The sequence below is a fragment of the Dysidea avara genome, chromosome 3, assembly GCF_963678975.1.
Source record: "Dysidea avara chromosome 3, odDysAvar1.4, whole genome shotgun sequence".
NCBI classification, from domain to species: Eukaryota; Metazoa; Porifera; class Demospongiae; order Dictyoceratida; family Dysideidae; genus Dysidea; species Dysidea avara.
In genome coordinates this window covers 17501778-17514373 of record NC_089274.1, presented here as the reverse complement: position 1 = coordinate 17514373, position 12596 = coordinate 17501778, and the positions used below count along the sequence as shown (strand labels likewise).

The 12596-nt window shown below is 37.7% G+C and overlaps 1 protein-coding gene across 1 annotated transcript in view; it reads left to right on the top strand.

Annotated features, from left to right (window-relative positions):
* The window catches only part of LOC136249834 (phospholipid-transporting ATPase ABCA3-like), a 46102-nt gene that overhangs the window by 16311 nt on the left and 17195 nt on the right, over positions 1 to 12596 (top strand). The window contains exons 17-23 of the mRNA XM_066041960.1: positions 1 to 147; positions 197 to 286; positions 332 to 431; positions 762 to 846; positions 3364 to 3469; positions 3527 to 3702; positions 8760 to 9031. Coding sequence (XP_065898032.1) covers positions 1 to 147; positions 197 to 286; positions 332 to 431; positions 762 to 846; positions 3364 to 3469; positions 3527 to 3702; positions 8760 to 9031 — 976 coding nt within the window. The remainder of the gene's footprint in view (positions 148 to 196; positions 287 to 331; positions 432 to 761; positions 847 to 3363; positions 3470 to 3526; positions 3703 to 8759; positions 9032 to 12596) is intronic.

The window sequence follows — 12596 nt, the reverse complement described above, 5'->3', positions numbered from 1 at the left end:
TGTTGGGATAGCATTAGTGGCTAATTCTCAGTTTGTCATTTTGGATGAGCCAACATCTGGTATGGACCCATATGCCAGGAGAGCCACATGGGATTTACTAACCAAACACAAACAAGGAAGAACCATCTTGTTAACTACTCACTTCATGTAAGATGACTGACTAACATGTATTATCATTATTATAAAATGACTGTAGGGATGAAGCTGATCTATTGGGTGATCGTATTGCCATTATGGCTGAAGGACAAATGAGATGTAGTGGATCTTCTCTGTTCTTGAAGAGCAGGTTAGTCAACAGAATACTAAATGTTAGCTCTCAATATTACTACAGGTATGGAGTAGGTTATCACATGGTTGTCACAAAGGAGGAGAATTGTGACTCACACGCTGTCATCGACTGTGTGACCTCAACTATTCCTGGTGGAGAAATGGTGAATCTGATTTATATGTGCAGCAGCTTTTCTCAGACCCTGTCAAATCCATGAGTGGAACTTAGCACCATTCAATGGCTAAAAATTTTAACACATTTATAATAATACTACTGTCAAAGGCTTTGACACTACTAGCAAAAAATAGTGAGGTTATGGGGCTCACATATAAATGTCACTGGAATGGGATATTGACCACATTGTTAGCTTTTTCCAATACAAAAACCATCAGATGGGAAACAGATGTTCACTACTGGAAGAGACTATAGAACTGTTTTGTTTTCATGTATATATTATAATGTAGAACTATGTGACTTAAGTTACTGTTTGTAGTCAACTGATGTTGGAGCAGAGTTGTCATTTATATTACCAAGTTCTGGATCTCCACAATTTCCTGTACTGTTTGAAAAACTTGAAGGTACATTAGTTCATTAACAGTGCTTATACTGTAATGGTGCTTATACTGTTTTGAGTCCTGTGTAATCACAGCATATGTCAGAGGCTCCTATCAAGTTCCTTTTTTTTCTTTTTTTCCTATCTGGGATATTTTCCTATCTGGGATATTGTAAAAAAAACCGGTATCCATGCAAAATAGCAAAGCTGTAAAAAAGGGTGCGGCCTTCAAACAAATTGGTAATAAGTTATGAGAAACAAAGGTGGCAGCCAAAAAATAGCTGCAATGATGTTAATGCCAACCATTCACTACAGTCTTTTCTTTGCCGGCCACCATCTTTGATGTCACTCAGGATTTTGAAAGCACACCCTTTTGTACACCTCAACTGTTTATGCATAGATTTCAGTTCTCTTTTGTATTTTAAATGCCCAAGAGACATCCATATACTGATTTTGGGGCTTTTTTTATATATACCTAATTCCATGAGGATTATAGAAGACAGAAATCTGAATAATAATAGTATTGTATTGTGAAGTTTATTTGACACTTTGTTACTTATTTTTGTAACACTGTATAGCTATACTCCAAACCCAGCCATAAACTATTTTTGGGGCCCAATCTCTTCTTATCTACAGGCTCATTATGGAAGACTGAAGTTACAATAGCTATGTATGGTAGATTTTTTGTATTTGACTAATGACTATTTGTTACTAATACTCTAATAGAATGCACAATGTTGAGATCTATAGAACAATTAGACTTTCCATTGATAGATCTATAAAATTATGAACTTTCTATTGAATAGATTTATTAATCTAGAATTTTCATTTATAGGTTTAGCTGCATGAGCAGCTAACAGCTGTGGTTTGATTGTAATGGGTTGGGAGTTTTCAATGTTTTTGGTACTCAATGACTGTTCTATTAGAGAATACTGGCCCACTTTTACACCATGTTAGTTTTTTCCCTGAACATCTGTACCTGTAAATATGATTTCTTTTAAACCACAATGGTTTGAGCTATGATAGTTAACCTATACACAGACTGACTTTCACTCTCCATAGCTCCATGAATGTTTACCAGACTTGGTATATAAATTTACCTCAATACACCCTAGTGTACACCATATTTCGTGTCAATCGAATTACACGTCTGTAAAATGTGTAAAAAGACAAAGAAAAATTTGGCCCCTCAAAAAGTGAAGGAAAAAACTGAAGAAAGTAAGCCTAATTTTGAGGGCTTGTAATTCATGAATGCATAAAGTGATTTTGTTTAAAATGTGACTGCCAGTCTAGCCTAATTTTTCCACTGCAGTTTATGATTATCTTTTGAATTTCATTTCTCGCTTAATTTGTATATCATATTTATTATTAAGTTATTTTATGTGTGCATGTATGTGTGTCTGTATATCTGTGTAGTGTTTGTACTGTATCATATTTCCTCTATCTGTGTGCTCTAGTGTGCAATCAATCAATCAATTGGGTGCTGAAGGTGGAGGACAGTTGTAATGCAAAAATTGTGAGCTTTTGAGTAGGAACCATGGAGCTATTGCATGCATGAAAAACACGTATTCTTTCTTCCTGTGTATATATATATACTCATGGTGTGGCACACCACGCTGGATTTCTTGGCCACATAACATTATACCATGTGTTTTGATACGTTTCACAGCTAAAAATGTTAATACATCCAAATACTTTTAATGAGCAGTGTATGCACATATTAGGCTGTTGTGTTGACTGGCAAAAGAATATTTGTGCCATATATTAGTGTGTAATAGAAACCGAGCATTTTAGACCGAGAATTGAGTTGAGCAAGTTCTTTTAAACAAGATAAGGGTTTACTTTAATCTAGTTGGGTCCCCACAGTCAGGCATAATATGTGACTGAAAATGTTTTCAGGAAAGAGTGTGTGCATGAGTGAGTGAGTGAGTGCGTGCGTGTGTGCGTGTGAATAGTTTACCATTGCAGAAGTTTACTATAGACTCTACACAACCTTCGTTTCCTTGTACTGGCTGCTTTCTACATAAGGCATTTTCTGATATGTATAGAAGTGGACAAACATAGAAACACACACACACACGAGTTGGCTTATCTGTGCCGCTTTGAAATATGGATTCAGAAAACCTCATGTATTATTGCTAATAGCAAAATATTACATATTTAATAAATTCTTTTTATCTAAGGATAGGTAGGGCTCTTGTTTTTGGTTTTTTGAAAGTAGCAAAGCATTGTAATCAGAGAAGTAGCATCAAAATTTTAAGTGAAGTGGCTAAGAAGGGTGATAACTGGTTGATACAACTTGCACAGTATGTGAAGTTTGCCATATCTAGGAGGTATACCCCTACAAAAAGTTTGAAAATTTAGCCTGCTGAAATTGAATTAGAAATTTGAAAATTTGTGTGAATGTTTTGTTTGAGTACATGACTGTTCTACATGTTGTTAATGTATTTCAAATAGAAGGGCTCTAGCCTCTGTAGGCCCCCCCTCCCCTCCCTCTGTTGCAGTGACTATGATTTCATGTTAACATTTATTTCCTTCTCAGCTCACAAAGCTGAATATGGCATATCTGGATTTGGAGTTTCTGTAACAACAATGGAAGAAGTCTTCATTAAAGTTGGTGAAGGGTTTGATCATGCTCTGAAAGAAAAGTATGTATAATGCTGGTAACAAGGTATAGTATAGCTATGCTGTATACATTACATCAGGAAAGAAGAAGAAACTAAAAAGAAATCTTCAGCAGCTGAAATGACAAGTAGTATGACAGATGATGAAAAAGTTGACTTACCAGGAGCAGTGCCTGCTGATTATATTGAAATGACAAATGCTATCTCAGAAAGTGGTGTAACAGTTACTGATGTTACAGCAGTTGGTTATGATGTGGGTCAGTGATGGTTACAGTTTTATTAGCATGCACACACATCACAAGCAGTGCCTTAAACATCCAAGCAAAGTTGTATATATTATATACACACCTGTCAGTGGCAAAGATAAATAGCACCACGCTGTGGTATGTAATAGTTGTAACACAGGCATGAGGGCTTTGCCTGATATGTATGCCCGACTGCCCGAGGGCTGCAGGCCTGAGGGCAGAGGGCATACATATCAGGCAAAGCCCGAATACCCTGTGTTGCAGCTAATATGTAACACTTATCAGGCCGATAGCCTGTACAGGGCGATCAATCACCCAAGTATAGCCACTGGGTATAATTATATATGCATACCTAAAATTTTCGATTATGGGTCAGCAGCTAGTATGTTCTGGTTACGTTTGGTTACAATGAACGGACATATCCTAGAGATGTCACGGAGAATTTTGGTTATGTAAATTTAATGTTTTAATCATGCAGTGCTATTAAATTATTTATGGAAAAGTACGGAGTACACTAAAGGCCTAGGTAGGTAAGCTTGTTTGTAGAGTGTTTTTTTCTTCTTTTTTTTAAAGGGAAGACTGCTCAGTATAAAAATACTGCTTTTCAGCAGTGCCCTGACAAACATACAGTTATTAAGTACACATTAATTACATGCATAAAAATTACTTATATAAAGATTGAAATCTGCCAGTTTCCTTGCTTCATACAGTGTGGGATTTAGTGAGTTCCAAAGTTGTGTGCCACGAGAATAAAAACTGTTCTTTGCTAATGTAGTTCTAACTCTTGGTGCAAATAAATAATGAGCATTACGAGCAAAGTTACTCCGTGCAGAGTGGTAGCTTCGTGATGGGGGCATGTTCGTATTTGAAAATGTGTGGAAATGATTGGTGAATAAGCTATATCAGTAGTTCTCACCTTAGCCCAACTCATAGGACGAGGATAACAAAACGCTCTCCGTCTGAGTGGTTTTCATGGTGAAATCCAAGTCGTACATCCTAATCACATGAGCATTAATCAATCCCCACAATCGATTTCGGCCTCAACATCTATATAATCACTGCTCAGTTGTAAGCCTGGCTACATTTTGTATGTAGCCCTTTGACCTGAGGTGTGAAAGTGTTACATATAACTGATATACCATTGTTTGTGGCTACACTTACCATAATAGGGTGTAACTTCACATATTCCATGAAATTCTTACCTAAACAGTAAAATAACAAGTACCTAAATCAACTAACAATTATTTACCTGGGTTGCTGAATAGATTGTCAATTAACTCTCATCTCCTTCCTGAATAATTCAGTAGATGGACATGGCATCTCTCAAACGCCTAATCCATCAATATTTCTACAGATTTTTGACCACTAACAGGTACTGTTTTACTATATACTAGTGTTTTTAAAAATTGTTAATTTAAAATGAAGTAGGGATCTATGCAATAGAAATTAGTGAAACAAGAGATGAATGATGCTGTAATACCATCATTCATCTCTTGTTTCACTACTTTTATTGCATAGATCCCTACAATTTAAAAAAAATACTAGTTTGTTTAGTTTTTGTTGTGGCACAGCTAGTTACGATGTAACTTGTGACTGTTCTATTAGAATATTATACATGACTGTTGTATTAGAGTGACTGTTGTATTAGAGTAAACCGTATAACGGGAATAGTTAGCGGAAGAAAACATTCACGAATAATCTACTATTTCCTCATTTGCGAGAAATGTTTGCGATTTATTGCATAATGTAATATAATAACTGGGCGCGTTCCTACAACGGATTAATCATGGATAAGGAATGATCTACTCTGACATGTTGTGTACTACGTGAGTACTACGCGTATTAATAGCCATGCATGATCGCTGCTTCATTGGAGAAGTAGGCATTTATGATAATGAGCATGGATGATAGGCACGCCTAGCCTTGGGGGTAGCACTAAAACTGAGGCTAAAACACACCATTCCGGCACAGTGAATCACTGGGCTGTAATTATATTTGCCCCATTTCTCTTGCATGAGTAGCACCATAGATTATCTATGATTTTGTCACTGTCACTGAAGTTTGCATCTCTATTCGAATTCAAACCACATGGTCTTGCACCTCACTGGCTATACTGTCACACATAGCTTTAGCAAGTAGCAAGGCTAGTAGCTACCCGCTTATGCACTCGTTATACGAATGCTGCATCAACTAATCCATGACAAAAAAAATTTTAATTGTAGGAAAATTTTGCAAGAAAACATTTGGGAATGCATCTAAAATTGCAAAATTCGTGAATGTTCTCTTCCGTGAATTATTCCCATTATACGGTATCTTGAGTCAGCTAAGAGGTGTGCAGCTAGCTAGACCAATAAGGGGTGGGGTCATCTTGTTTATTGTTAAGTAAACAGCTAGATTGCAAAGAGGTGTGATCTCTGTACTCTGTCGCTATTAGTCCACCTAGATCTTTAATTGATGGGCGTGGTCACGAACCTATCGCGAATGGGATCCCAATCGCAAACTTGCAGATATATAACTAGTATATCTCTTATAGTAGCACCGGGACTGAAGCGCTTCTGAAATCCAGCTCTGAAATAATTCTGTGACATCTATATATGTTGCTGAAAGAAAGTGTTGATACGGAAATTTAATGCCTTGATATGGTTTCGTTGGATGAAGAAGACAAGCAGCCTGATTGAAGATAAAAGAAAAGACAAAGTGCAGAGGGCCTACACTCATTGGAACCCCAAAAGACACATCCCACTGGTGAGTTTGTTATTGTGGTGTAAAATGGTGGCTGTGCGCTGCTTCATTTGGCCTCTAACCTTGCAACTGTGGTCAGTGAGGCAGGCAGTGAGGCAGGCAGTGAGGCAGGCAGTGAGGCAGGCAGTGAGGCAGGCAGTGAGGCAGGCAGTGAGGCAGGCAGTGAGGCAGTGAGACTAAAATTTGAGTTTTGGCAATTTTAAAATTCTATATCTGGCCATCTGTAAGTGTTTTGTTATATTTTATATATATTATATGGGCTAGTACTATTCCGTAAAGGTGATTTTCGTCTCGTAAAATGTCTCTAAGGCGATTTTTGAAGGCAGAATTTTGGGCGGCGAGCAAACTTTTCTGGGTGATCCCTACTTAAATGGTACTACTGTACTATTTGATAAATTGCTATCTCTGATTGTTTCATTTACTGAAGTATAAAATATAACACTTATAACATGAGTACGTGGGATATGACTGAGATATATGCACTCTCCCTCTAGAGCTGCATGCTCTTAGGATCGTAGGTATATTTTAGTCATATTGCTTGAAAGCATGGTGCAGTATAACTGCGTAATATATGGAAGAGTTAAAGCACTGCTGTGAGTGCCATACGTCCAATATAGTACATAAAAGAGTGGGCAAGAGACAAATATAGCACAAAGCGAAACTGTGTGCTATATTTCATCTCGAAACCACTTTTTGAGTACTATATTTGATGTATAGCACAAGCCTAAGCAGTGCTTTAGCTGGTACAGAGAGCCATCAACTTTAGGTACACAAAGACACATGAAACAATTAGAAACTCATAGAGTAGTCTTATCATTGGTAGAATAGTCGCTGCGCCTGCATTAATCTTATTGTGGACTTTCATGAGTCTAGCTTGTCCTCTTAACAACTAAAAGTTTTTGATTGTGGTATTTAATAAGCATTTCCATTATATTCCTAGGACTCATCCATTTATGTGAACAAAACATAGTAATAACGTTCACTGCTGCTGACCACAAGCAACCATCATCAAAATTTTCAAGTATTGCTAAAAATTAAATTGAGTCTTACTGGTTGGGTTGACTGAGCGCAGCACAGGCTATTTACCTAGATTGGCTTGGTTTATTGGATGTACTGGGTGAGTAATCACTCAAAGCAAGCTATTAGCCTGCAAATAGACTTGGCAGTTCTATTAAATACCTGATATAGAACTGTGGGTCCATGAAAGCATTCTATAATTGCCCAATATAGAACAGTTACATTCTGTATGGCTTTTATAGAACCTTTTTTCTTTGATTCTCCCACGCAAGGTTCTTTATATATCTTTACATGCATACGCTAAACAGGTAGCTATAGTATTTCAGGTCCCCACCAGGGGACAGTAAGGTGGTTAATTCCACCCGAGATCCTAAAACAACAATCAATCAATCACTCACTCAATCAATCAGGAGCACATCAAATCCTATGGACAAGGGAGCATGTAACTCCATCACTACTTAACATTATGAGCAAAACTCAAACATGGCATTTTGTGCTAGTGACACATATTATTAATTACATTATTCTTACACATGACAGGGATACCCAAAATGGGCTGCTTCTCCATCGTCTTGTGTGAAGGCAGTAAGAAACAACTTGGAATAGTCCACTGGAGTAATTTCATGTCACTGACAAATGTAGAAAGGCTATCCTTCCCTTCCTGCACTACCATTATTCCATCATGCTATTCAACTTCATTTCCATAGCTTCACTTTGTTGTGCCAGTAAAATGACATACTTAAACATGCACCTCTGTATAATGTTATTTGTACTGTTTACAGAATTACTTGTCCATAGGATTCAATGCGCTTCTGATTCCTGCATACATACATACATACATACATACACACACACACACACACACACACACACACACACACACACACACACACACACACACACAGACATACAAAGATACATACATACAAAGATACATACATACATACATACATACATACATACAGACATACATACATACATACAGACATACATACATACAGACATACATACATACAGACATACATACATACATACATACATACATACATACATACATACATACATACATACATACATACATACATACATACATACATACATACATACATACATACATACATACATACATACATACATACATACATACATACATACATACATACATACATACATACATACATACATACATACATACATACATACATACATACATGCACATGCACATGCACACACACAGACATATGTACGTACTTGTACAGTAATACTGAATTATTTTCAGTGGTAATACTAAACTCCTCTGTTTCCAACAGAACCCAACACTGGTGTAGTATTATGGGTACAACAGTTCTATGGCTTGTTGGTAAAACGATTTCTACACTCAATCAGAAACTGGCGTGCCATCATCACCCAGGTTGTGTTACCTGTGATATTTATCTTACTTGGACTGATCCTTATTGAGACTGTGCCTGGAGTGGAAGATCCAGACCCCCAGCGATTATTAAACCTGCCTGAGTCTGCATTGCTTGATGACAACATTGTCACATTCTTTGCTGAAGTTGGAGATGGAGCACCAATTATTAAGGTTAGTGAAGGGCATTGATCAGATAGTAGGAATTTGTTGCTAACTGTACATGTGTTCATTAGTCTGTTTAACATTTATATAGTAGACTCTTGAATCACAGTAGAGTCAAGAATTGATAAAAGTGTTCAGATAAGTGAAGTGTAACAATTGTTTGGACTCTAATAAATATATATATATCAAGACACACGGTAGTGTGTCGTGCGGCCCAAGAAGCCGGTGCGCCACACCATGAGTATATTTACAGGAAGAAAGTAAACGCGATTTTCACACCTTTGTAGCTCCGTGATTCCTTATCCTATTGAAACCAAAATTGCTACAGAACTGCCGGCTAGGTAGGGGAGTCCACATACGAAATATGAAGAAAATCGCTCCAGCCATTTCCGAGATACAAGCGGCCAAAGTTTGGGTTTTTTTTCTTCGTTTTTTTCTTCTTCTTTTCACACACTTTTCAAAATCCGCAATAAAACACGAATGCGTGCTTGGATCGGGCTGAAATTTGGCACACTTAAAGGACACATTAAGGCGAATCTCAGTACCAAGTTTGGTAGGAATCCGATGAACATTCACAGAGTTATGACCGATTATTTGCGTAAAATAAGGTCGAAGATCTGTCACGCCCACAGGGTAAACCGCTTGAAGGAATGAGCTGAAAATTGCTATGTAGATGGAGTAACTATCGTAGAAGTGCCTTTTTGTGGTTTGAAAGGAATCCAGTTAAAGGCCATTGAGATATGGCACAAAACCCAACCTATGTCACAATTACGTGATCAGCTTTTATGAATTAAAAAACTATTAGTTTTCACGCCTACCAGGCAAACCGCTTAGAACAGTGAGCTGAAAATCGGTGTGTAGCTGGAATAATTATCATAGAAAGTCCTTGCAGTAGTACAGAAGAATCGGATTACAAACCACTGAGTTATGATTCCAAAGCCAACTACGTAGAGTCCCTACAAAAGCGGGCAGCTCGATGGATCTGTGGGAGTCGCTGGAGTCCATCTACCAGCTCTTGGACCATTTCTTCGAATGATTGTTGCTCCCAACTTCACCTTCCTTCTCTTCAGCCAAGATGAAGTTTCCTTTCGGTCAGTTTCCTCAATGACATATATCACCAGCAAACATCTATATATTACATTTAATAGTCACTGTTCATTTAATTCCATAGCATCTACCAGAAGTCACCATCTTTCACTAGTCCCTCCACAGTCCACCATTAATTCTAGGAGATATTCTTTTTTTGTCAACACAACTTTCTTCTGGAACACTGTGCCATTACATATTCTTGAAGACAGTAATCGAAAGTCTTTCCGGCATCACCTTTATAATTACTTATGTGTCGAGTAACTTCTTAATCACTGTTTTGTGTTTTGTTGTGTACTGTTTAGTTTGTAGTGTACTGTAGGTATATGTATATGTATGTTTGTTTTTTGTAGGGGGACACCTTGTACAGGCTTTGCCTTTTGTGTATGCCTTCCTTTTTGGTAAATTGATAATAATAATAATAACACGTGTAGCATATGCGAGATCGAGATACTGTAATAGAACAGTCACCCTAATAAAGCATCCAACTACGTTTATAACTTACTCCATTATAGAATTATATGGCATTGCAAGTTATTCTGTAGGGAGTTCAACTACAAACAGTTAATCTTATAGACAAATCAGCTACAAGCAAGTCATCCTGTAGAGAGTTCAGCTACAAATATGTTGCTGTAGAGATTCAGAACATTATAAGTCACACTGAAGAGAATTCAACTATAAACAAGTCACCCTGTAGAGAGTTCAGCTACAACAAGTCACTCTGTAGAGAATTCAGCTACAAACAAGTCACTGCGTAAAGGGTTCAGCTACAAAAAAGCTACCTAGTAGAGAGTTCATCTAGATCAGCTACAAACAAGTTACTTTATGCAATGTTCAGCTACAAGTAAGTCACTCTGTAGAGAGTTCAGCTACAAACAAGTCACTCTGTAGTACAAACAAGTCACTGTGGAGAGAGAGTTCAGCAACCAATCAAAAAACCACCATGTAAAAAAAGAGTTCAGCTATACAAGCAAGATATAACTCTATAGAGAGATCAGGTAGAAACTTAACAGATCACACTGTAGAGAGTTCAGCTAGAAACAAGTCATCCAGACTGAGTAGAGAGATCAACTAGAAAACATCACCTTGTAGAGAGTTCGAATCACCCTGCAGATAGTTCAGCTACAAACAAATCACCCTATAGAGAGATCAGCTAGAAGAAGTCACCTTGTAAAGAGTTTAGCTACAAAGAAACTACCATGTAGAGAATTCAGCTATGAACAGATCATCCTGTCGAGAGTTCAGCTAGAAACAAGTCATCCTGTAGTGAGATCAACTAGAAGAAATTACCTTGTAGAGAGTTCAGCTACAAAGAAACAACCATGTAGAAAGTTCAGCTGCAAACAAATCAAACTGTACAGAGTTCAGCTACAAACAAATCACCCTGTAGAGAGATCAGCTAGAAACAAGTCACACTGTAGAGAAATCAACTAGAAGAAGTTACCTTGTAGAGAGTTCGGCTACAAACAAACCATCATGTAGAGAGTTCAGCTGCAAACAAATCACCCTGTAGTGAGTTCAGCTACGAAAGGATCACCCTGCAGGGAGTTCAGCTAGAAACAAGTCATCCTGTAGAGAGATCAGCTAGAAGAAGCTACCTTGTAGAGAGTTCAGCTACAAAGAAACCACCATGTAGAGAGTTCAGCTGCAAACAAATCGAATTGTAGAGAGTTTAGCTACCAACAAATCACCATGTAGAGAGTTCAGCTAGAAACAAGTTATCCTGTAAAGAGATCAGCTAGAAGAGGTTACCTTGTAGAGTGTTCAGCTATGAACAAACCATCATGTAGAAAGTTCAGCTGCAAACGAATCACCCTGCAGAGAGTTCAGCTACGAGAAGATCGCCCTATAGAGAGTTCAGCTAGAAGAAGTCACCTTGTAGAGAATTCAGCCGCAAAGAAACCACCATGTAGATAGTTCAGCTGTAAACAAATCATCCTGTAGAGAGTTCAGCTATGAACAGATCACCTGGTAGAGTTCAGCTAGAAACAAGTCACCCTGCATGCAGAGAGATCAGCTAGAAACAAGTCACCCTGCAGAGAGATTAGCTAGAAACAAGTCATCCTGTAGAGAGACCAGCTAGAACAAGTCACTTTGTATGTAGAAAGTTCAGCTACAAAAAAAATCACCCTGTAGAGAGGTCAGCTACAAACAAATCTCCCTGTAGAGAGATCAGCTAGAAGAAGTTACCTTGTAGAGAGTTCAGCTACAAAGAGACCATTCTGTAAAGAGCTCAGTTGCAAACAAATCACCTGCACAGAATTCGGCTACAAACAAACCACCCTGTAGAGAGATCAGCTAGAAGAAGTTACCTTGTAGATTGTTCAGCTACAAACAATTCACCCTGTAGAGAGAGCAGCAAGAAGAAGTCACTTTGTAGAGTGTTGAATTACAAAGAAACCACCATGGAGAGTACGTAATAAATAGATGTATTATATATATAATTTGTACATTTACTGATAAAATCAGAAATATTTAAAGTACATCT